Source organism: Xylocopa sonorina, chromosome 8, assembly GCF_050948175.1.
Source record: "Xylocopa sonorina isolate GNS202 chromosome 8, iyXylSono1_principal, whole genome shotgun sequence".
Taxonomy (NCBI): Eukaryota; Metazoa; Arthropoda; class Insecta; order Hymenoptera; family Apidae; genus Xylocopa; species Xylocopa sonorina.
In genome coordinates this window covers 5612248-5638933 of record NC_135200.1, presented here as the reverse complement: position 1 = coordinate 5638933, position 26686 = coordinate 5612248, and the positions used below count along the sequence as shown (strand labels likewise).

The window sequence follows — 26686 nt, the reverse complement described above, 5'->3', positions numbered from 1 at the left end:
TCAAAACTGAACGCAAGCCATGCAGAATTACGCGCATACATATCGTGGCGGGGAGAAATAAAGAATAATAAAGTGTCGCGCTCGTATCGTCTCTTCGCTGATCGATTCTATTATGCGGCCTCCGCGTATCTCGAAGCGACTACCTGTACTCTCGAACGAAGTTCGTGGACCGTAGCAGGGTTAAATTCATTACCACTGTCCCGTTGTACAAATTCGCTCGTCCGGTCCGTTTCTTTTTATTATCGTCACGCGAGGGAGCAGTTGATAACAGCTAGTCCATAAACTGCAACGGTACCGTCGTTATCCGGTGGAAACCCCCGGCAATCTGAGCGAAAGTAAGTTCAAATAAATCGGATAGCCAGCCGCGATATATCGGACGAGCGACCGCGCTGGATTACGCTACCCTACAAAACAACCCGCTGGACGGGGGAAGCATTTGTTCTATCCGCGTTGTAATCTCCTCCGAGTCGGCGGAACGCTGATCATCGAGCCTCGTGCTTGACCCCCCAACGCGTCCTCTTTCATTAAAAATCCCTCCTGCCTCTCCTCTCGACCGTTTAAATCGAATTTCTCCACTTTTCGACCGTATTCTTGCAATTATCTTCTCTCTCCCTTTTTTCGTCTGAAAATTGATCTCCCTTACACACACAGACGTACCACACAACTTCGAAAGAGAATTCCTCTTCTGGGAACACAGAATTGTTGAAGCTTCGCGGGGGCTTTATTAACTCCTGGAATGTTTAAGTATAAAGTTTGCGGATTTTAAAATTCGTACGCTGAGGGTGAAGTTTGGTACGATATCTCACCCTCTCGACTGGTTCGTTAAAATTGTTCCCTTCTTAGGATCGCGTAACAGGCGAGTGGAAATTCATCCCTTATTTTGGAGATGTAACACTGTCTCGAATCTGCATAACAGTGGAACGAGTATTTCCTTAAATTCGTGGCTACTTTTTTGTCATTATATCTCTGAAAATTGTAACCGTGCGCGTGACGATTTTCACGCGTTTTTGACGCTTTAGCAAACAGTTTTTTTCGTCGTAAATCCAAGGGAAACGTCAGCGAATCGAAAAAAACTGTGCTGCCGTTGTTTCGTATATTTTAGAGGGGGCGAACACCCCCGCGTCTACTCTGTAGAGCTCCGCAGATAGAATTGCAAACACGGTTAAACGAGTAAAAATATTTCAGACGTTTTTTCGAATTCCCCATAAATCCACGTGGCCGACGAGGCGACTGTCGCGCACGGGGCGTGAAAATTCGACAAATCAAAAGTGTAGAACGAAACTCGCGTCGGAAATTCCATCGCCGCTGTCACGGCGAGCAACGGGGTTACACGTACGCGTTTTATTTAAAAAAAAAAAAAACAACAACAAAAAAGGTAACCCGTGAATTTCGCAAGTGGCGTGTCAGTCGTCAGAGGCGCGTAAAAAAGAGAAACAATTCAACAAGTTGACGTCCGCGAAAGGCGAGCGAGCTGTGCGCGCGTTCCACGAAAAATCGGTTGAAATCAAATGAAAAAAATCAACAAAAAAAAGAAAAAAAAAGAAAGAAGCATTAACAAAATGGAAACGAACGTGGCAGGGAATACTGGGACGGAAAATTAACAAATTTACGAGTCACAGTCGTCGTTGAATCCCGTGGACCGACCGCGCGGTGTGATTCCGCGTTAATTCACCGGGTGTCATTAACAACGCTCGAGGCGCACCGTGACTGGCAAACAAGTCGCAGTTTTCGAGTAAACTCGGAATAAACACGACGGACACTTGCCTGGGCAAACCGATCCTTTCGACGAGTCGCGTTCCTCTGACCATACCCCAACCCCCTTCACTGTTCGCCGTTGGAAATCGATTTCGAATCGGTCCCAGCCATTACCACGCTCGTTCGTATTATGTAGATTACCGGGTGCACGCAATCTCTGGCGAAATATCCGCCGCGATGGGAAACTTTCCGATTTTTCGCTCGATTTATCGGCTACGAAACCCTTTCGATTCGATCGGTCGTTTCATTTGTTTCAGTTGTTTTTCGATAAGTGTCTCTCCTCTTTTTTTCCCCGTAACACCGTGGTGGCAGAGGAAATTGCATGGTAACGGTGATACGGAGTTTGGACGTGTCTAAGCGTTACTTATGCGTAACCGATATCAGAATGAATTCGCTAGAAATGCGCAATGAAGGCATGAATTTTTTCCAATTTTAATATAAGCATCTGGTAAATCCGTGTTATATCGTAGAGCCTCGTTTATTGGAACCATATGCATGTACAATAAGAATTATTCGTATAATTATATATTATCGTAGGTTTCGGATAATAGAAAATTCTTTACTCGAAACACTTAATTCGTTGTTTTTACAATCGAAGTTCCAACGCATTCGACGGATAAAGCTGCGATTGTAACGCGGACACCTTAGAGTCCAACCGATCGTCGGAAGCGATACCGATTCAGTTGTAAAAATCAAGTGGCGACGTGTTTTCAACGAGAATCGACCGTATCGGCGTTTCGTCCATCGGGGAAACAATTTCACCGAGAAGAACCGCTGGATATCGTTTCGTCGATCGCCTCGAACCGCCGTCATCGCGAGCGATCCTTCGAAACAGCTTAATCATCCGTTTCTTTCGTCATCTTTTTTCTGCCGTCCGCTCGAAGCTTTCTCTGAGACGCGTGTTTGTCTCGCCGTTCTTGCCACCGTTCGGGTTTTGATAAATCTCCGGATAGATCCTCGAGATATCTCCGTCGGGAGTCTTCGATTGGGGATGCCTGTTTTTCTTCGCCTTAGACGCGGACGCGGGAAAATTGAAACGGAGTCACATATGTCGCTGAGTCTTCCTTATCGCGGACCTCGTCTCCTTCATCCCTTCCTTCGAATTCGAGCGGATGGTTCGCGGTTTCGAAAGTGGAATCGTGACTAAATCCTGGCGGCTAGAACCATTTCGTACATTCGTTTCACCTTCCATACGTTTCTGGTTATTTCGGATAAATTATTTAACGATCACCGATTGGACTCTGGAAATTTCGAGGAATTCCCTGTTTTGAATTTCACATTCGAATTCCGACTGTAGCAAAGAATACATCGATTCGTGAAATTCGTATATCATCTAATTTTACAACCGCAATCTCGATTAGCAATTTTCGCGTTCCACCGATAATAAAACGAGCGAGGATAAAATCAGACAACCGAGGAAGAGATCCTTCATCCCTGAACGAAACCAGTGATTAAACTGTATTAGTAGCGTAACCGCGCCTGAATCTTTCCTGGGCCAGCACGCCTCGTTCTACTAACGCCCATTCCAAGATTACGCCATTAATATTCCCTTACGCCTTTGGCCACCCGAAAAAAGGTAAAACCGGCTGGAACACTTTGAAAAATTAAAACTCCCGCGTTACCGCATAAAACATAACTCTTCCTTCTGGTAGCTATATTTTCTACCTGGAAAGGAGAGAACGGCGAGCGACACAAGAATTCGCAGGGATCGCTGTATAGCCGCTCATAAGTTTTGCATCAAAGCAGTAAGCTACGCGAGAGGTCTTACCACGCTCGAGAAAGCATCGTAATTCTTTCTTGCGGTAATTTCGCCAGCACCGAAACCCAACGGGCGGCGTCTCCATTCGACGCGGAGGCCACCCCCTTTTTTCGATCCATTTTTCACGAGCGCCTCGACCGCGCTCGGTTGTCCCTCGCGCTGCTAATTAAGAATATTTCATTCTTCCGCGGAGATGATCCTCGACCATTGTGTCATCGCGCGGGGCTTCGAAAAAAGTTCTTTATGTTAATTACTTCCGTGTTCACTGGCTCCGTTACGTTCATGAGACTTTCATTTCCGGCTCGAACCATCTTGGACTATTTTAAACGGGTTTTATGGCCTTTCAAGGGTTGCTCGTTCGATGCTACTTTTTGCGACTTTTTTTTAGCGAGTTTATACAATATTTGGGCTAACTGGATTTCATTATTTTCCTACCGTGGATGAGATGCATTGATTATACGCTTTATTTCTGTAGAAATCGTTGAGATACAAATTTTATAGGGGAAAGTATAACGTCCTCTTATTTATTAGTTCCAAGTCTGCAATATGGCAACGATCGAATTTCCAGCATATAAACTTCGAGTTCTAACGAAAGACACGTGAGATATTTCATCTGTGCCGTCACATAAGCGACATCCTGACGGGAGATATTTCATCATGGCGTCTCTCAAGCGACATTTCAACGCGAGATACCTCGACCGCTTGAAATGTTAATATCGACTAACAAAATTCTAATCATCCGTAATTGGTATTCCCAACGAAAGAAAATTTGCTCGTACCTCGTGCGCGAGGAAAGTTCCAACCAACCTCTGAGTGGAAATCATTTTTTTTTTTATCGCCACGCGTAGAAAACCGCATTCGATTTCCCGATAACCGAAGATTAAAGAAAACCCCGCCAGGGAGGAATCTTATCCTCGCCAGTGCCGACGAGTTGGAAAGGAAAACAGTGGAACTTTTTCGCTGCAAGTAAAATTGAAGAAAAATATAGAATTCAAATTGCTCGCTCGCGAAGCTCACCGTCGGAACGAAGGCGAGCTCCGCTCGGGTCCCTCGGCCGAGAGGAGGTAATTAACTGCGATACCGAGAGCTCGCGGTCCCCAGGAAATTAATTACCAGCGTAAACTAGTTACGAAATTTTCGTAGAACCAGCCGGAGAAAAGAGAATCGCGGTGCGCATGGACACCGTGGAGGCGAATTAAAACATTGACGACGAGGCTGTCGTCCGTTGGCTTTCGTTTCTGGAAAAATAGACCGGGGCCAAAGAGACGGGTTTAAGTTTGTTTTTCGGTGGAAAAAGCAGGGGGGGGGGACGGAAAAAAGAGGACGAAAGGAAAACAACGGCGCTGGCGTTATTCCCCTGCCTGTTTTCGCGTCGCTGGAAAGCTTTCGGTGGTCCGCGGACAAAAAGATGATACCCAGCGGGTGCCAGGACGGCGCGATAAAAATGCAAACCGACGAGCGTCGCCGGGATTCTACTTGAAATTCTTTGGAACTTCATTAGCTCGCTAAAGGCGAATTTTATGGGGAACTTTCGCTGTCTGCGGGGAGGGAACTCCGCCGTCGTAATTAAGGCGGCCGGAAGCGGGCTGAGAAAACACCGGGAGGAGAGGTTCAACAATGGCGGCGCGAAGAGTCGCGACGGGATTAAGAACGGCCGTCGCCTCGTTTTATACTTTTCTTTTTATCGACTCGAGGCTTGTTTTACGATCTTTTAATGCCTCCTCTGTTTTCATACTTTTTTGCCGATCTTTCTGTCTGCTTTTTTAAAGCCTATCTCGCGTATAAGCGACACTCCAGCGCGGCCCACATGCGAATCGAATCGTTAAACAATTCCCACGGCGAGAAAATTCAGCTGGAAATTTAAATTGGTAGACTCTCTGCTTTCTGTGCGCCTTGCTTCGCGGTCTGAAGCAACAGCTTTCCTTATTTTCTTTCGTGTGTATTTATTTTTTATCCTTTTATTAATCATTTGGATTGATGAGATTGAAATTTCTTCTCAGAATTTATCGCGCACACTCGTTTATCTCGTGAGAAAAGGGAAAAGGGAATGTACGTGTGAGAATTGGAAACATTCGGAAAGGGTGTCTCTCAAGATTTCTCGCGAACGTTTTCTTCGGTTGAAAATCATCGAGCTGCTCTCTGAAACCCTCGACCGGAGGTCTGGCCGCCCCTCGTTCTCACCCCATGGCAACTAGCATCTCCTTTTCATGAGCACTTTTATCTAACCCCCTTGACTCTTCTTTTTCCTCTTCATTTCTTTCAACTCGTTTCATCCCCTGTTGCCAGGCGGGAGGCTCGCGGATACGCCAAGATCCAGCTTCCGTCGGGGTGAAATCAATTTTCTAACACGTTCAGGGAATGTTTCGATCCCGTTTGAATGAAATATCTCGTAGCATCGACAGGAATTCCGGGTACAGTAATTGCGGTTTACTGATACACGGAAAATGAAAGGGCGATTCGTTTTGAGGTTATTGAAAATCTTCGATGCACTTTCGATGGAGTTCTCGAGTATTGCTTACGCGTGTTCGATATATTTCGTAATTGAATCGAACAGTAAAGCAAATAACGAACGATACAAACTCGCATGGGGTGGAATTAAATATATTCTACACGTTGGTGAGAATTCAGGAGCAATATTGCAGTTTAGCAATCCGCAAAATGGAAAGAGTAGTGAACATTCATGGATGCAGCAGGCATAGAGCAAGGGAATTGAAAATTTACATATAGAGTACATTATGAGCAAAGTAGTCGATAGAATTGTAAAACTGCCCCAAGAAGGCAGAATTAACTCTCGAGCTTTGTGAGTTGCGGGGGTTTTGTTACTGTTACGAGACTCGATATTCCACTAACATTCAACCGTGAAATTCAACAATGGAGATGACACAGCGGATGTTTCGAAATTATTTTCTTGGCCCACTGAAATCTCATTTTCGAAAGTCTTCGATTATGATCGCGCGATTTAACAGGATTTAACCTTTTGCGATGTTTCGCGTGGCAACTCGAGCGGCTGTATTTACGCTGAATTTCGTTATCTCCAGTTGATAGAAGCCAAGTATTGGTTCGAGGAACTTAGGCTGTTTATGTTTTCGGTTGGAAAGCGACATTGTGACATAAAAGTAGAGGATTAAGATAAAGTTCGTCTACGACTGTGGTCCTGACATTGAATTACGTGTCTAGCGTTAGTACAGTCTCGACGATCGTAGCGAGCACACGTGTCGCCAAATTTTGCACCCCTCATTTTAAAGTTAGTGGTTTTAAGGCGAGTGTGATTCTGATTCGATCCGAAACTTGTCTATCCGTGATGAAATTGGTGGTAGAGCAAGTGTAAAGAGTGATAGCGTATCGGGTGTGAGGAATAGAAAAATTAGGGTAATAGACAGTGAATTCGAAAGTAGCAGCGATGACACCACAAGATTCTGGCAATTCAGAATGTCTTGGGTAAGTGTTTTGTAAAATATCACACCAAACGCATCTGCAGAACCCATAATTGTGTTTCTCAAAATGTATACACAAATAATATAGTTAAAAGTAACATTTTCGTATATTAATTTGTACATAAATTCGTTCATGCGCGAAATCGTCTCGAGTTGCACCGCCGTCCGATCGAAAAACTCGTCGAGCGCAAAGGGTTAATAAATATCCGTTCAAACGACTTGGAAGTTGCGGGAGTCGGCTACGACAGCGTTGAAATTGTGATACTTAACGGCATTAATCCCAGAATCCGTGAGATTCACGGTGACAACCTCCGAATTACGGAATTTAGCAGACGTCGGGACCAAGACCAGAAGACGTGAGTTCCGGTAGCGACGACTGAGGCTTATACTGGATTCGCCAGTGATAATTTCCAGATCGCAAACGCGGTCTTGCGATAATTCTAAGCCACTCGATGATCACTGGATAGTACTAATTTCCAAAAAAAAATTCAAACTAACCGACAGATTCGAAAATAAAAAGCAGGTAGTATAAAATTTAAAGGAAACACAGTATCTGATTACGGGTAATGTAATTAATAAAATTCTTCGTGCACTATTTACTTTCATTTCACCGGATATTACGTATTTAATAACGAGAGCGAAATAGGGGGTGGGGGAGCTTAATTAACAATAAAAGGGTAAATATTTCCCACGAAGAGTTCTCTTCGAGCCGTTCTCCGTGCATCGCGATTTCATCGCGCAGCGAGAGGCTTAATCAACATCTAGCGTGTCCCGGCTCCATTTAACCCTTTATTAAAGGTTCGTCTTCAACGGTGCTGAAGCAACAATAAACAGTGTTTATCTTTATCGCCCCGCTTAACCGTGGCACGAAACGGGTCGCGACGTAAATTCATTCTGCCCGTCTGCGAGCCAGTTCTCGGTGTAATTAAGTCCTGCAAATATATCGTCGAATTACGCAAAAACAGCGCGCGGCTAATCCGGACGGGGTTAATCCACGCGTACCCCCTCTAATTTGCATGCGCGCGGCCATTCCTGAGGGAACGTCGGCCGTGTCTGTCGTCAGAATTCCGCGGATCGTACTCTTTCACCTGCTATTTCTTATCGCGAACTTCTACTTTCCTTCTGATTCCAGATACCCGAATGCGTTACTTGGAAACGGAGGGTAGCATCCACGATGGCATGATCGGGAACAACAGCTGGGGGCTCGGCGATATGAGGAGTCTTCATCGTTGCGTGCCTGTCTCCGCGTTTCGTCGTCCAGGTAATTAAGCGACAGACTGGTGGTTCAATTAATTTCGAAACTTTTGAAAAAATTCCTTTGATACCATAAGGTTTGTAACTTTTAAAATAGCTAGACCGCTTTGCTCGTGAGAATCGAAACACCCTCTGAACTAAGTTTTTATTTAAAGCTTCTGTGCATCTTAGTTTGCTTTGGACATTATCCAGTCTATCGTCTATTATTTCTTTTCTACGCGTATCATAACGCATGGAAGAGATATTAATTCCACATCTTAACACAATATTCCGCTGTTACACTACAGTGCGAGTTGTATGCACGAGCAGAAGGAGGGCGCATAAAAAAATTATCTGCAATCACAAAAGAAAGCAACTATAAAACAATTCATTCAACCTGAAACTTATTTGACCGTATCTCATCGTTTAACCAGTACTCTTCGCATCGGAATATGCAAATTCTTTTTTATCACACCGCGTATAGCGGCAGCTCAGACTCGAGACGAAGTTTTGCTCGAACAGAAACTGTACATTGGAATAAATAGGAGGATGGAGCGTATAAAGGAATCGTAAAGAACATAATCTTTCCATTCAGGGATAGACGTCGTGGGGATGCGGACGCATTTCTATCCAGAGGGTGGCTGGGGGTGGCTGGTCTGCGCAGCCGGCTTCCTCGCCCTGTTGCTCACTACCGGAATGCAGCTCGCTTTCGGCTTGCTACACGTTCACGCCGTGCGACGATTCGGCGAGGAACACCTCATGGATCTGGGTATGTACCCACACATTCCGCGCTTTCACCCTGAACCACTTTCTTCCCCTTTCTCTTTCGCTTTGGATAGCCACCGTGGAAAGTTCACGCGGCTAATTTCCCCGTTCGTTCGCCTGGGGAATCCGTGGCGCTTTAAACAGCCGCCACTTAATACTTTGTAAGAAGAGTCTCGTTCGATTACACCAAGTTTAATTGCTTGGAAATTTATAATCGCAACGATTTTATTTATTGGTTTTACTCGTTTCGTTACGCGAACGAGTGAAGCGAGCTTACTCGTGGGTATGTAATTTCCATGTCGTGTACGTAGCTAGAAGATTCGTTCGTTCGCCTTGGGAATCCGTGCCGCTTTAAACGGCCGCCACTTAATACTTTGTAAGAAGAATCTCGTTCGATTACACCAAGTTTAATTGCTTGGAAATTTATAATCGCAACGATTTTATTTATTGGTTTTACTCGTTTCGTTACGCGAACGAGTGAAGCGAGCTTACTCGTGTAATTTCAATGTCGTGTACGTAGTTAGAAGATAAAAGTGTGTTTAATGACACACTCGTTCTCTACGATTCCCCTCGGAATCGTGAGCTTCGAATGCAATTAATCGCTGTGCGAAGAATGCGGTTAACGAGTCTTTTGTTTCCTGGTGATTAATTCTCTTTGAGATCCTTTTCTACGCGCGCGTATCCCTCAGTCTCGCGACTCACGAGCACGCTTGCCAGTCCAGAGTGACTTCGCAAATGATGAACTAATTCACGATGGAAAAATGCTGCCTCCAAGTGAGCGCAGGAGCCATGATGGCAGGCTTACAAACTCGTGAAACATTCAGGCACACCAGACGAGAGTCGAGTGCTGTTGGTTGTTCCCTCGTGGGATTGATTCAATAATTCCTTCGCACTCGTGCAGGAATTGTCCTTTTATTTAGTTATCGTACGTGTCATTTTCCTAATTACAATTTTATTATTCTAAAGAAGGAGTTAAAGATTAGTGGTTTTTTATCTACTTTCTATTCATGAACAATTAAATATCAACAGACTCGTCAGAATATGAAGCTTTTCCAGTCGTCTCTTAAAATTCTATTGGATCATCGTTTCTTGAAAAATTTTCTTTCGCGTGTTAAGTCATTCTTCGCCTGGTGAGCGAAACGAAAATTCGCTTTCGTTCATCGAAACGGTTACACAAGGACGAGTTGCCTCGCCACGAATGAATGATATTCGAAAAATGCCACACGAGACAGTGCTGACGTTCCATCGAAGGGAGCTCCGCGTATCTCGCGGGATTTCAAGCGAGCTTCACCGAACACCGACGAGAAAGCATCCTTTCTTCCGAATAGTTGAAACGCGAGAACAACCCTCGCTCGAGAGCCTCCCGAGGATTTATACACGCGGAATCGCGTATATTTGCACCGTCTCCGTTATTTAATAATACCAGTCCGGTTGAAGCCGTGGTAATTCCTCTGATTTCGGTTCTGCTTGCCCTCCCGCCGCTGGTGAATCGATCGAGTCGAGGGTGTAATCAGGCAAGAGGACACGAAGTGAATTCTGTAGCTCGTTTGCATGGAGGAATTCCATGGCGGGGATCAGCAGGATTTTTTTTCAAATCCTCAATTGTGTATCGAAGGGAGTGAAGTAGATCGTTTCGTATAAAAATTTGATGAATCGCTAGTATCCTTTTTTTTTTCGTTTCGTTATTTGCACAACCGATTAGACTTGCGCGCGACTCGATCAACCGCGATAGTCTTTGACGATTACGAACGGTAAAAATGTTGAGCCTGTCGCGCGACTAAGTACTCGAATCAGGGAATTGAACCCTTTGAACGCGTACAGATTCACGACTGTTTTTCACGAGCGTTCGAGCGGCCGCGGGTTTTCCAGTGAACGAAGTGTACCGATATCTGAGGGGAAAAAAGATCGATTTGATTCTCGAATTCCTCGCCAATCGGCCCATCAGCGAGCTGAACAACGTCTAAGCTATCGATATAAAGCCCTAACTCTCTCGAAGAACAAACCACTCGACCCAGTTCCCTCCCTCTGATGGGCGCTAATTATTCCTAAATAGCATTCCGTGAATTTTCAAGTGGAAGAAGCACCCATATCTCAGCCAGAGCTCGCCACTCGAATACCGTCCAGTATTCGCCGGAATTACCCAAAATGTAAACTGCCAATCCAAACGCTCGACTCGTCCTGCTCAAATCACTCGGGCCATTATAATTAACCTAATTAGCGCTAATTATTTTTAGCCGGCATCCCGCGAGTTTTCAAATAGAGTAGGAACGCGGCAATATTTCTAGCCAAAGTTCATCGCTCGTATACCCAGCGATATTACGTTTCATCCGCAATTTAATTAGCCCAATTAGCACTCGTTACCGCTACAGATTTCCTTGTACGCGAAGCATTTTGTATCTCGAGGACGATTCATTATTTAAATAGCTTCAATTATTCCGCGAAACAACATCGTCTCATAAACCATTTAACTGTCCTCGATCATCCCAATTAACACTCGTTGCCTCCGCGAGTTATCTGACAAAAGAAGTATCAACATCTCGACCATTTCGATACCTTGCGCCAGCACCTATCTGGTTGATTAAAAAACCAGAAACAGCTAGAAACCCCGACTGTTCTCCCCGTCCAATTAACCCAATCAACACACCGACCACGGCGAATTTCCCAGCAGATGAAATACCAATACCCTCGCAGCAAAGTTCACACTCGAGCCACCTTCGCTATTCCACCACTTAACTATCCAAAACACCATTAGCACCGGCCTTAACGCGTCCATTAGCCCGTCCGCCATCCACCGCGGGCACTATCGCGTCGAAAGAAGAGTTATTAGGGTCAGCCTCGCCGTTAAAAGTGACCCAGTCGAACGCGAGGCCTATCGCGCGAACAGAGGAACGGTGGGAGCTTTTCCTACCAGCGGGGACGTGAAATACGGAAAGTCCTCGATAAGTCGAGGGTTTATTTAAAGGCGACGGGGAAATAATGGCCGCTGGGAGGCCCGCGAGAGAACCGTTTGATGGGGCGCGGGGTGAGAACGCCTGAGAAACGGCTGATAGATACCACTGGCGCGGGCTACCCCAGCCGGGCTTATCGTTGACCTGCTCCATTTAGTTATCCGGTATACATCATAAGCGACGGGCTGAGAAGCGTTCGATCGATCGATCGGTAATATTTACGTGGCTTCCGCGCCCGTGAACCGACGCCGCCGTAATTCAACGCGGAGCCAGCGGCGCAAAAATTACGATATTTTCAATACGCCGCGTCGGGGTTAATCCATCGCGACGCCTTTCACCCCCTGGCGGCCGATCGATCTTCTCGCGGCGACCCCCGCGCCTCGAACCAACCCGCGAAGATGGCGAGTCGAGTTTGCGATGGATTTATGTATTTGTCTTGGCGTGTTTCGCGGTGAACTCGTGGAAACTCTCTAGCTTTTTCTATTCGTTCTCGAGACGCGGTGTTGTTCGAATTTTCCGACGGCTGTTTGTTGGCGGTGTTTTGTGTACATCCTGAACGGATTAAACGTGTTTACGCGCGTTATGGGGAGATGTGTACGCGCGAAAAGGTTTGGGGTATAGATCGTAGATGGAGAAGGGTTTAGAATACGAATTAGATGCGCGAGTTAGAGGGAACTCGAGGTTCTAAGCTGAGCTTCGACTACGCTCCAAGTGTCAGTTTCGAATATTTACGACTTCCCTTGACGCTGGGCACGTACGTGATTTCACGGAGCGACTTAACTCGCGCCGTTTAGCCGCGTGTTCCACGTCGAACCGCCCCTATTCAATCCTTTGGAAAGCCATAAATTCAGCGAAAGTCAAATAGCGCCCGGCTCGGCTGCTGGCCGAGGGAACCGAACTCTTTATGAACGTTCGGTGCGAATGAACTTTTTCCACCTACCCTTCCGCGTGTTTTATGCCGCGAAATTTATGACGGCTTGTCGAATTGCCCAGGCTGCGGATGTTTGTCCGATCCAAATTTTATACGCCTGCCATTGAATCTCTTCTCGCGTATTTTACGATCGCCAGATTTAGCAGAAGAGACGAGGAGGAAATGTTTGGGAAAATTTTCAGCTCGATTTCGGGACAATGCACGTTAATGTGAAATGTACATTTCAAATATCCCTGCTTCATTGTTGTAACACACATTTTATTATTTAATTTAAGTTGAAAGTGTACGGAGAAATTTGCAAAGAGTCTCGTCCTCTATTCAAATATTTACCACTCCGTATTCACGCGTAAAGCGTCACGGACTAATCCGCGGATTTTAGTCCGCGAGTGTCCTCCGAACACTTTCGTTTATTTCGCTTTTGAGATTCAACGAGGCTCGAAAACGGTCCTGAAAGGATATTAAGCGCGTTCTTGCCGGCGATTTTCCGAAGCAGCCGAGTGTTAAGAGCCGCTTAGCCTCCGCGGCGCGCAGGGTGAAAGGTGAAAAGGCGGGCCACCGGAAACGAGCTTGATTATCGCGTCAGCGGAAAAGTGAAAGCCGTGACGCTCGACCGATCTCGGAACAGGAAGAAACACGCGTGTCGTGGGCTCTGCGACTTGACCTCTTGACAAGACCCCTCGATTTTACCCTCGAGCACGTGCAAAACGGCTCAAGGTTAGAACAATTTTTTATTCTGGCCAGAAAATACATTATTTGTAGAATAAGAACAAACATAATTTACTTTCCGTAACAATTTCGCAAACACACACGCACAATTGACCGCTGCATCGATCTGCCGCCTCCGCAATCTCAACCACCCCTTAGCTACGACAGGAAGTAAGTTCAAGGCAACGATATTAAAAGCAGGTCGCCCAACGCCTCTCTAAACAGTTTATATCGCGATAACCGTAGACCACATATCCAGAGGGTTCACCCCTTTCTCACCTCTTGTCGAAAGATCGCTAACCCTTCTCAACGTCCCTGAACGGCGGTCTTTCAAGACCACCCCCTTAAGACTTAACCATGCGTATCGCCATTCCGCCGCTCAAGCTCAAAGCTGCACCGTGACTCAAGAATGTGTCAAGGAGGAGAACAAACAATATCGAACCCACAACGACGTCGTTGACAAAGGTCGCTGCTTAAAATACTGGCTCGCGCGCTCTCTGCGCGTTGAAAAATGTCATCGCGCATCCACGTGCGTTCCCCCACGTTTCACCCTTTAACTCTTTCTAACCTGGCCGCGATGCAATGCTGCATCCGAATAATGGAAAAGGTGAGCTAACTTCAGACGGATTTCTTTGCAATTTCAATGGAACAATTTTTAGATATGTTCGATGGAAATGAATGTAGTAATTAATAAAAGTTCGAACACGGTCATTTTTATAAGTTGAATAGTAAAAATTTTCTTTTTACGTGTCTACTCTTTAGAAATTAAAATCCCTTTTTCCAATCAATTTTAATCTCCTGACATTGTTGCTGAAAAACAGCAACTTCTCTTTCTCTCTCGTAGCAGGTCCTCCAGTATGCACGACTGGTAACGCGTACGTGGTGTTTGCGTGCAAACTGAAACCGTGTACACAAGGCTTTTATCTTTTATTAACCAGTCTTTTATTAAAAATTGCGTACGAATCGAACTCGTTAACGTCCCTCAACCGGATGGAAGCATCGATCCTCTCGAAATCCGATACAGACGCTTCCCGTCCGCGTGGCCATTGCTATTATTACCATTATTTCCCTGGGACAGCATTGTCTCCCAGCCGAGTTGAAAGGGTTGAACTTTCGTATCGAGAAGCGGACGACGTCGAACTTTCCACTCAGCCCCGCGAAACGGAACGCTCCCGCGGGACTTTTCTTGTCCGCGTTCGAAGAGACGAGATACGTGTTTCCGAGGTCCTCGCGCAGACGCTTCTTGCTTCCGCGCGGTTCCACAGTTCGCGAAGGAGGAGCACGCTCTGGGAATTATATCTGTTTTGGAAGCGGTTCCGGTGTACCGAGTTCTGGTTTCGGTTGGCTATGATTGTTTCAGCCCGGTTAACTTCCGTTTTGGTACACGATGGGAGTGGAGCGATTGAAATTACACAAGCTGAATCGTTTAATCGTAACGTCCTTAATTTATAGATCAATTATTTCTCGTACGATGGAATAGTTTAGATAAATATCATTTTCTATCAAGTGAGACGTGCAATGTAACAAGTGGATAGTTTGAAATATTTTTGCACGCAACAAATAAGCATAATAATATTCCATATTAAAATGGTCATCGACAGTAAGGCAGTAGCAAACACTTCGCTTTCTTTCCAAAGATGTTATCTTTGCGTTCAGCGCTGAAATTTCGTTCCAATAAATAATATCGCACCAGTGTTTGTTACACCAGTGGTTTGGTTCTTGCTCGCAAATATCTTCAGCGGATTCGTAACTCGACGATACGATTTCCAATCCGATTCACAGAGCGCGGCCACGCTTCTTGTCGTGGATCTTGGCCAAAACGGGGTCGCATCGAAACAGAGTGACACGCTCGGCAGTAATTCTCGTATATGGAGTGCACGCTGGGAATCGAGGCAACGGCTCTCGCTAGTTTTCATTAGATGCACGATGGCGGGACTCGCGCGCGATGCTCGCTTTTAAATGTCGCGCACCGATTGTTCGAGCAACGAGCGAGCTTTTGTTACTCGATGGCTGCGGCCGTATTTCGTACCACGACGGTTTAAACGCCGTCGTCCCTTGATCCCGGAGTTTTTCGCGCTCCCCTGGTACGTACGCGTTTCTACGTCCTTTGCTTTCGATTATGAAAAGCGACGCGACGCGCGTCGAGTTCGCGCAAAAGCGACCGCCGCCACCGTGGGAAACGAAATCAGCTGCGTTTCAGTTTTAACGCGCTCTTCAGCTCTTCTTAGACCTTTCGCGGTGTGCTCGCTTTGAAGGGAAAATATTCTCAGCAAAATGGTTCGTTTTTGTGGATTAACGATCAATTTGGAGAAACGTGGTATTATATTTTAACGGATGAATTTTTCAAAGTTAGTTCAGGCTCGTGATATCAGAGTTGCAAGTGTTTGAGCTATAAAAGTAATAACTGGCTCTCCTCTTGATCTAAATTTTTTACCGCTCGCAGATACTCTGATAGAAACTAAGAGTGAATTAAAATTTCAGTAAAAAAGCGTGCGTATACATCATCAAAAGAACACGTGCATCACGTCTGTTCTAAATAACTCTGAATCTCGCGTGTCTTGTTTTTGAAAAGGAAGAGCACTCGTACGTTTCTTCCATTAACGCAGCAAGACACTTTTGCCCTGGAATGGAGTTTATTCGCGTGACAAAAGTCTCCCCGCGCCATTGTTTGCTCACTTATATCCAAGAACTGCCTCGAAGAAGAGAGAATACAATTCTCCTACGATTTCAAATTTCACGCGAAATCCCCCCATCCTTTATTCATCCGTTTGACTGCACAATGCGGTCGTATATACGCGTTGCTTATTTCGAACGGCAGCATATTTACCCCTGCGCTCGCAATCCACCCCCGCGAGATTCCGCTTCGTCCCAATCTCGAACGACGTGGCTCGTCCTCGCCTCGAGTTCTCCGCCCCGAACCAGCCATCGTTCGAAACTTAATCACGCGCGCAGCGTCGCCTTCCGCGAGGATCCTCTCGCCCGCTGGCCGCGAAATTTCAACTTGATCTCCGCGACTCGACAGCGCTGGAAAGGAAACGTCGTGGTGGTCTCGCGAGCATTTATTACTCGTACATCCGCCGCGCGCGGCTAGTGACATTCAATTTCGAAATCGTACCACGGAAAATTGGATTCCACCGCGACCACGCCGAGTCGCTGCTCCCTTTACGAGCCTGGTGTAAAATCGAAAACCGAGAGGTTCGATTTTTCGTTTACCTTTCCGTAATACCAGCTTTGGATCGCGAATATTTATGCAAATTGTTTGGGGGTGGTAATCTTGGGTTACAGTCGGAGAGGGTGGGTGTATTGTTCTCGAAACGTTCGCTCTGCACTCTTCGTCGAATATGAACCGACTTTTGTTTAGAAGTTCTTCTATTACATTGTTGCAAACGTATGGAAATTATGGAATATTCTTGTTGAATATCTTTCACATTGATATATTTCTCTAAGCCGCAATTATCATTGCTACTCGCAATATCAAGCATATTTTCTGGTTATTAAATTCAGATAAGGACAGCTGCACTTGAATTACAATAAATTAGCAGGAGAAGAATCGTAACGCTTTACGTTCAATATGCACGCAAAGACACACCGCCCTCTGAGTCCTTAATGAGCGTACAAAGATCCAATACGCGGTTCACGTGATTAAGATATTCATCCGACTGTAGAACATCATTAAGGATGGCTGTCAGGAACGCTGGGTTGAAACTTATTCCAGGCTCGAAACGCTTTGAAACGCTCTAATAAGCCTGTGTTCAGGTTCTTCGGTTCCCTTGTTTGCTCCTGCCTCGAACACCGTGTTCTCTCTATGCAGACGATGTCACTTTTGTGACTTACAAGGATTAACCGTTTATTTGTCTATTTCGAGCCACGCAAGAGATCGTAGAAAAATAACTAAAAGCGTGCTATCGCCATTTTATTTCAAAGATAGAGAAATGTTCGAAATTCGAGACACCTGGTATCAAACCACTGAAAGTTAGAACACGATCAAACGATCAACTCCCTTAATTTACCTCAACTTCGCCTTGATCAACCACCTATAAACGCAGTTTCGAACTTTACACATCCTCCATCGAGCCGCGACTACGAATTTTCACAACAAACCGCTCCCCAGCCGCAAATTAAATCTCCCGGTCGCTGGTAACCAGCTTTCACGGTGGCTTTATCGAGTTAACACGCGATAAAGATACAATGTCAGCGTTGGCTTAGAAGCTGCGATCGACGACGAGCAGCCGGCATTCAGACGATCTCCGACGTGGCGTGTCTAGTTTAACAGCACGTTGCTCCTCATTGTCCGTCGAGGTTCGAGGACGTTCGCCAGACGATAAGCGGCAAAGGGTGGCGCACCCTTTTCTTCCCGTTTCTCGTCGTTTAATGGAGTAGCCAGACGCGTACCGCGCGTCGAATCGCGCGGAAAACCCACCGACTGATTCGATTATCGATCACTCGCGTCCTCGCGAGCGGGGACACGCGCGATTCCGGTGGCCAAATTGTCGAGTGGCTTGACGGTGGTTTGAACGCGTTCGACGTTGAATTTCGATTGATGGAATTGCAGCTGGCTTCTGCGGGGTTTGCTTTTTCGAGTGGGTGATTTTGGCCGCTGAGAGAGCGATTATTCGGTCCAGACATGCCGGGAATGTTGATCGTTGAGAGGATTCTGAATGTCCAGTTTCAGCAACGAGATAATTAATTGGAGACTGCAATTCGAAGAATACAAATTTTTCGTATCCTCTTACAATCAACTTAGACTCGACCAGATTCTACCACTCCTTAAACACTCCGCCTCTTCATCATCGGAACGGAGGATCCGCGACGAAAAAATGGCATCACCCTAAATTGGAGACTGCGGTTCGAAGAATACAGATTTTTCGTATTCCTCTTACAATCAACTTAGACTCGACCAGATCCTACCCATTCTTTGAACACTCCGTTTCTTCATCGTCAGAACGGAAGATCCGCGACGAAAAGATGGCATCACCCTAAATTGGAGACTGCGGTTCGAAGAATACAGATTTTTCGTATCCTCTTACAATCAACTTAGACTCGACCAGATCCTACCCATTCTTTGAACACTCCGTTTCTTCATCGTCAGAACGGAAGATCCGCGACGAAAAAATGACATCGCCCTATAAAGAATGTTCCTCGTCGAGTGATCTCCGCGAAATCGAAAAGGGAGCCAACGATCGAGTAATCAATTCACTTCAACCCCCGCGAGCGGACCGCAGACGTGAAAGGCACGAAGAGAGATGCCAGGAATTTGTTCCGCCATAGTTCTTCCGCGTATTACGCAACACGGCCAGCGGAGGAACACGTCGGATCCGTGAGAGTCCGAACGTGATCCTCCACGATGCTTGATACCCGCCGACTGACAGGGACAGTATATAACCGGCGGCCCCACGTAAGAAAGCCGAAGCTTTGGGGGATTTCTCTTCAGCGACGAGCCAAGGCACCCTATTGGACGCGCGTACAGCCCATATTCACGGAGATTCCGGGGGATAGACCCAGTTTCCCACGGGCGGCTGCAACCCCCTCCGTCGCGCGTCGAGATTAGGAGGACGTGTGCCGGAAACGGAAACGCGTGCACCCCCACGATCCGACGACGGTGTTCCATCGGACGGCTATTTGATGAATCGTTCGCTTGGCCGATGCGGGATTTATGTACGTCTCGGAATGTTCCTCCGGCGTTTCGAGGGAGGTTTCGATGGTACGAGGGTTGGATAGCGGATCGTTCAAGTGTCTTGGTCTTCGATGGAAATTATTGCAATTCCGTTGGAATTTTGATCAGGCGAACGTTGATCAGATCGGATGGAGATTGCTAAAATTTTGCTTCAACTTTCGTCTTCGTTTTTAATATTGGGATTTATTAATGTAAGAATTCATCCTGAAAAAAAGTGAAGCGACCTTGGTCTTCGATGGAAATTATTGCAATTCCGTTGGAATTTTGATCACGCGAACGTTGATCAGATCGGATAGAGATTGCTAAAATTTTGCTTCAACTTTCGTTTTCATTTCTAATATTGGGATTTATTAATGTAAGAATTCATCTTGCAAAAAAGTGAAGCGACGCAACGAACACTTCCAATCGAACGATATTTCTCCAATTTCTCCAATGAATAGCCACGTACGATTCGATAAAATATCAGATCCGGGTGAAACAATCGAAATCCCCAGGCAGCAAGTTCGAAACCGAATTTAACGAATCCCCAACGGTCTAATTACGCAAGCAACACCGAGCTACCGATTGCTCTTAAAGAACGAACGCGGACAAAGGACGGGAAAGTAAAATAAAATGGCGAAGTCGTTCGAAGCGTCTCTCGACAACAAATTAAAAACTTGCAGCCCTGTTCCTCGCGGCGGGCAACTCGTCCGTTCGTTATTGCGAGCTAACAACGTTGTCTAACGTCGTCTATCGATTACACGCGGGCTCTCGCCACGCTTCCTCCGTTGTTACACGAAAGTTTCTCTCCTCCAGCAGGCGCCATATCTTTTTTCCACCCCTCTTTGCGCGGCGCGCGACAAGGCACCGGTTGCACGCCCGCTTCCGCTCGCCGTGTTTACGGCGATCGTTCGCCGCTGCCACGAGCGTGCTTCTAAATTATGCAAGGGGCACACCAGTAACACGGTCCCCGGAAGACAGAAAAATGGCCGGGTTCGTTAAATATTCGATGGGAACAGGGAAGCGGACCAGCTCGTAAATTGAACATCGCATTCGCAGCTTGAAATCCGCTTCGAACGGAACCTCAGCCCCGCACCACTTTCGACCCTGGTGAAATATGAAAATTGCATAAGTGGCCCTTGGCAGGAGGGCGCTCGTTAATCCGGAAGTCGGGTTAAATCAGGCTTAGCACGGGTCACGCGGGCCCCGCGTCGCGTTTAATTAATATTAACGGGATCCTGCGGCATTTTTCAACCACCGTTACCACGAGCTTTCTATATGAGATACGACCGCGTTCGTTCGATTATCCGTAAGTGGTGACGCGTCTTTTTAGCTTTAAATCGGACGTTTTGCAGCCGCCTTTCGATGGTGGAAATCTCGTTCTTGTAGAACTAAAGTGGGACTTCGAATGGAGAGGAATAAAGTTTGCTGCTGATTTGTTAAATTGTAAATCGTGAAAATAGTATAATTCGTCGACCAGAGTGTCGGTCACATATTGGTCGAAGCGATATTGTTGAATGTTAAATTACGGTTTTAAGAAGGTGGCCCGATATTTTTGTAATAAACATCTGTTCGCGAGACGGACATGAAATTGCAAATAGGAAATTGTACGGGATCAAACGTGTATTTATGTACAGTATCTGGAGAATGGGTGGCACACGCGGGATAATATATATCACCTGGTAACCATAAAAATGGTGGAAGAATTTCCTGCTGCCATATATTCTGCATTGAACATTGACTGGTTATTTTAAGCGAAGGTTTTATTTCAGCCATGTATAACAAAATACCCTATGTCTCCATTATGCGTGACGCGGAAACACATCGATACTTGCTCACGTTCGATAAAACGTGAGATTTTTTCAAATTCTTACAAATATAATTAAATAATCATCGAAGATTTTGGGAATAATATTCTCTATCGTTTTAGAAAAAAAATTTATATAATAATAAGTTAAACTTTTTTATCGAATCGATTCCTTTTCGATTGAAAAAATAATGTTCAGAGAATTTTATTTGAAATAATCGCAAAAGGAGTACTCTTCATCTTTTCATTTTAGTTTCTTATTTTCCTCGCGCTGCGAAGTCCACCCTTATTATTAAGTAGCACCCTGTAGAGACGATTCAGGCACGCACGAGCTAAGCACGAGAATAATCTCGCAAGGTTGAAAGGTCAAAGATTCAAGGGCAAGCTATAACGTGCTCGATCAGCATTACAATTTTACTATCGCGACGCATAATCCGCACTGCGCCGCTTTTGAGGGGTAAAAAGGCGGAAGCACCTAGCCTACGTTACTCGATGACCCGGCGACGTTGCGCGGCTTCCGGTAATTGCGCCCCGTTCTTTAATCGACGAGTACGCTCGTTTGCCCATTCAAAAAAATCGAACAACCCCTTCGCACCTGTCGACGATTGATCAAATCCTTCGCAGCCGCCTTTCTTTCCTTCCACGCGTATTTCAAACGCCACGCCGCGATTCTAATTTATCCGCTAATTAACTGAGATATAACTGGAATAAACTTGACCTCGTTAACGTAACATAAATTCATATTTTAATATACGTGGAAAAATTGTATCGATTATAAGAATTGCAAGAATTAATTACAATTTATATTATATACGATAATATTCATAGGAAATTTCAATTCTATCGATCAGCAAATCTAGAATGATTATCCCCATAATTTCTAGCCAGCTTAAAATCTCCGTTCTCTTTCTTCCTTTGAAGATAATAAAATAAATTTTATAATCTGAAAAACGAAGAAATGATCGATCTCCAACAACGCGGGATCAAACCACAACCGATTCGCTGGCCCATCGCTTTTTAGTACCAAACCGCAATACACAGATCGCCGTCATTTAATTACAACGGACCCTGAAACCATCAATTATAAACGCTTAAACCCTCTCCCTCTCTCCGCGTAATATTCCCAGCCAACAATATCGTTAAACCGCTAAACCGCGGAGCACAATACCGGGGGCGAAACTTCTTTTCTCACCCGTTTCCTGGCCAACTTCCGGCGCAAATGCATCGAACAGGAGGGCACGCGGGCTCGAAAGAAACCTGGTCAGCAGCCGGGTGGATCATGGTGCCGCGAAAGAAGCTTCTTCGCCATTGCTCGACTCGTTACGCTGGCATTCACCGTATCTGGGTCAAAGATTCTGAAACGACTGGCACACTGAATACATGACAGACAGAGAAACAGAGAGAGAGAGAGAGAGAGAAATAGAAAGTCGATGTAAACGATAATTAAAACAATGCGACGGGAAAGTTGTAGGAATCGTTTTGCATACACGGCATTGTCGGTTGCTGTTTTGCGCACGGAAGTCGCAAGTTTTCTTCGGACAGACGCGCTGCTCCCTCCGCGAATTTTCGAGCGAGGGAAAAAGGGGTTGACGGAGGAGGCTGGGGAAAAGGGAACGCGACGAAGAAGGTTATAGCAAGTCTTCAGCCTTTTGTTCGCGACGAGGCGAAGGTAAAAGCGAACGCAGGGAAAGGAAGGGGCTGCCTGGAGAGTCGAGCATTGTCCGGAGACTTGTTTCAGCAATTTCTTTAACGGCATTAATGGATGCTCGTGCGTCGGACAGCTGGGGATAATGATGGACATTTTCTAGCGAGGAATCGGATGATGGTGATTAGGGGAAAGTAATCTGGTAAATGTGTGACTCGACCCGTTTTGTTCCCCCATTTCTCTTCCCTTGTTCCAGTTATCCTGCTCGCCCGAGTTTCTCTCTTCTGTTTCATCTTTCTCTATTCTCTCTCTCTCTCTCTCTCTACCTTCTTTTCTAGTCGCTATCTTTACGCGCTGGTTTTTCCTTCCTATTTTGACCCCCGTTGCGCTCGCAGAAATTCCTCCCCTCGCTTCTTTTTGCGTGGTTTCTTCTACGTAGCTTACCCAGGCAACGTCACGGGTTTCTTATCTGTTTTTTGTTTCCGTGCTCCGATGAAAGTTCCTCGGATTCTTGCGTGCGCGCTGTGCTCTTAGCGATTGTTCCCGCGGGACTTTTCCTTTCTTCCCTTCCGCCGATCGCGTTCCATTTTCTCTCCAAGAGGCAGTAAGCTTCCCTATAATTTCTGTTATATTTAATTGCCGCGTTTCTAGCTTCGATCCAGCCTTTATCTAATTCTGAATCAGAGGAGTAACAAATGGTTTGCAATGTTTTTAAATCGTTTCTCAAAAATATCCAATCTGCGACCAAATGAATTGTCCTCAATTAATTAGATCGTATCGTAGACGCGTTATTGACGCATCGTTTAAGTTTCCGCGTTTACAAGAAAAACGTTGGCAGAAAAGTATACAGTGCACGAAGGGTGAGAATCAAAGCTCCAAGTTTGGCGCACCCGTTTTGCGTGTACGACGCGAGGGTGTGTCCGTGGAAATGAAAATCTTCATACATCACGCGGAGCCTCGAAAGTCAGTTTCCACGTGAAAGAGGAGAACCGGATGGAAGAGAATGATCGTGCGGAGCCCCGCGACGATCGATGCAGGCGTTCTCGCACGGTTCTACACGGAAACTTAATTCCATCCGCGAAGGAGGACGCCGAGTGCGGAGCGGCGGTTACCCGTTCTCTCGATACTCGAGCGTATTCCAACCGACGCTGGGGGCTGTCTTCGTTGAAATATTCCGGCGCGGCAAAAGGGGCGAGGAGAATGGACGGACGTAAAAGCCTGTCATCGAGCCTCTGTCTAGGAACGAAACACGCCCGGCGACAGACAAAGTCTCACGTCCGTTCGCCCTTCTTCCGGAGCCTCTCGTTGTCTATTAAGTCGACCAGGGGAAATTTTTCATCTCGCGCGCGCCAAGCCGAACAATATCGCCTCCCCTTCGAATCATCTTCTCCTCTCCTCGTTTGGCGCTCCTCATTTTTTCGGAGGGAAATTGCGATACACTCGAAATTGAAAGGAACGAGAGCGAGCGGGGGTGGAAAATGTGAAAAATCTCCAACAGTTTTTTACCACCGCGAGAATCGTAGAGCGGAGGGTTAGCGCCTCGAGTCTGAGCACGTCGCCGCCGCGTTCCGCGACAGAAATCAATCACTCTCACGGACCCTTATCGCCGTAAAGCCTGTGAATGGTACTCGTTATCGGTCGCGCGGAACGGTGCTTCTTACCGTGAAAAAGGTTCCGCCGCGTCTCTACCGCGTCGGCGAGGGTAACACAAAGGCGACCAGTCGAAAGTATCGCGCGTTCTCGATGATTGGAAAACGTCACCTGGGAAATACCGCTTTTTCGTTCCGTCGTGTAACGCGGCCTTCTGTTCCGATGGACTCGAGTTCGGAAACGGAGAAAGGGACGAGAAAACAATCGAAATCGTTGTACAAGCGATTATTTCGAACGATACTTGTCGACGAACACCCCTGCGTTTCTATCTAACTCCTATCTATCGTACAAAACGTTAGAAAACAAGTGATAAAGGATGTAGCGAGGAAAAATGCTCCATATCTCAACGACATCGTAGCAAAAGAATAATCGCGCAGACGAGGGAAATCTAATTAGCAATCATCGCCCGGCAATAATCGAATCGCGAAACGCGATTTCGTCCCGTCTCATCCCCCGCGGTTCGCCAACGCGGATTTCATTCATAACGTATCTTGGCAGCGTCCGGGAACGTCATGCGTAAGCTAATTAATGCGATTCAATTGAACCGTAATTAATGTACCATCGCTCACGACCACGTTGTACACGTTTGAGGGGGGTGAAAATACCCGGCGGCGCTCGGACCTATACACCCGATATTTTATGCCACGCTGTCAGCAACAAGTGTCTCCGGTGTTTAGACGCACTCTTTGCTTAGCGGGGCGGGTTTTAAATTGAACGCTTTCGATGCAAACACCGCGTCGGTTTCGCAACGATCCATCCCCGCGTTACGGGGTGGGTCGGTTGTAAACAGCTGCGAACGAGCCTTCGTTGATTTTCAGCTGCATACCGGTGGCCTTTTGATGGATCGAGAAACGGTTCGCGAAAGGGTGAAACTGTGGAAAGGACGCGTCGAGAATGTTGAGGTCGAGCAGTGTAATTCACTCGCGAGCTGACAGGATGGTGAGATGGCGGATTTAAGATCGCGCTTTATCAGCGTTGATCGCGAACCTTTCGTGGGACGATGTAATGTTAGCTGATGGAAATACGAAGTGGAGGAGTGAATATAGTAAAATAACAGATTAATTATAATTATCAGGCTGTATTAATGCGACGAACTTTTAGCAGAGATTATAATTCGGAAAGGGAAATCGATCCCTTCCCGTGAACCCTTTCACGAGGAACCATCAAAGAGAACGCCGCGTCGAAAGAGGCTCCTCTTGCCATCGATAACAGAAATATCCACCCTTTGTCTCACCCGTGCCACGACCCAGAAAGGGAGGGATAGAGCTCAGCCATCAGGTTCCAATCAGAGGTAGCTTACGACACGCGACAGAGCTGGATATAAAGTAGCAACGTCCCAGAACGCGGGACACCGCTCGCGAGCCCCTCGTTTCATCCCCCTCGCGCGAGTGCATCGAGCCAGTCGATGTTCATTTATCGCGGATCTTCGCTGGGACGAACTTTTTCCTTGACCCAGCCCCGGCCCCGTTCGAGATCAAAGACTCCACCCACGACAACCGTTGTTCGCCGCCAGTCTGTTAAACATTTCACCCCCCAGCCTGGAAACGTCCTCCGCCGACGACGAACGGATTAAACGAGGCCGAAGGGATGCTTCTCTCGACTCTCCGCTCTTTCTCGCGGCCTAATTCTCCTTTCTATTGTCGCTGTTGGCGTTATATTGGTAATTAAATATCAGGGGGTAATTTTTTGGGGGAGTTAGAATCGTTATCTTAACAGTATCACGCGTTATAAAATTCCTTCAGAAAGTTGAATCAATATTTTTAACGCTGACAATTATATTTGGTTTTTGGCAGAGACAATGTACGATAGATATCTTAAAAAATGCTGTAAACGTAGAATTTAGAGCTCTGTATTCCCGCCAAGTTCATCTGCGATTAGAGAAGGAGGAAGAATTTTTTTTTTGCAACCAGAAGCGAAGAACCCCGCAGCGGACAGCGATAAGAGCTCGCGTTTCACTGGCGGCCCATTTAAGCTCCTCTATCCTGCGCAAAGGAGACACGATCCTCGACAGATAATTAGCCAGCCAGACGAGGCCTGCTACCCTCGCGATGGACTGCGGATTGTTCTGCAGTCGAAGGGCAATCCAAGCGTGACAACCGCAGCGCGAAAGTTTTGGCATCGCCAGGATTCGACGTGTCGTCGTAGGGTTTAGCGGAACTGGTCCAAGTCGATCCGACCTCTCCAACCCTTGTTGCAAATCCTTTGACGGATTCGCGCGGAATGCTCCAGCGTTCGGGTTCTGCTTGTTGACGGTTGAAATTGAGGGATGAACGGGGGTTGGAGACGACTGAGATGGTTCGTGCAATCGAAGGGGAATTTGGAAGTGATAATCGATTGAAAATTGAGCGTTCTACGAAGCTTGCGACAGCCACGCTCGTAAACCAAGACTTTTAATTAAACA

The 26686-nt window shown here is 46.3% G+C and overlaps 1 protein-coding gene across 1 annotated transcript in view; it reads left to right on the top strand.

The window, feature by feature from the left end:
• Window positions 1-26686, top strand: part of LOC143426529 (monocarboxylate transporter 10) — a 68350-nt gene that overhangs the window by 2751 nt on the left and 38913 nt on the right. Inside the window, exons 3-4 of the mRNA XM_076900065.1 lie at window positions 8081-8209; window positions 8777-8950. Of these exons, the coding sequence (XP_076756180.1) occupies window positions 8081-8209; window positions 8777-8950 (303 nt within the window). The remainder of the gene's footprint in view (window positions 1-8080; window positions 8210-8776; window positions 8951-26686) is intronic.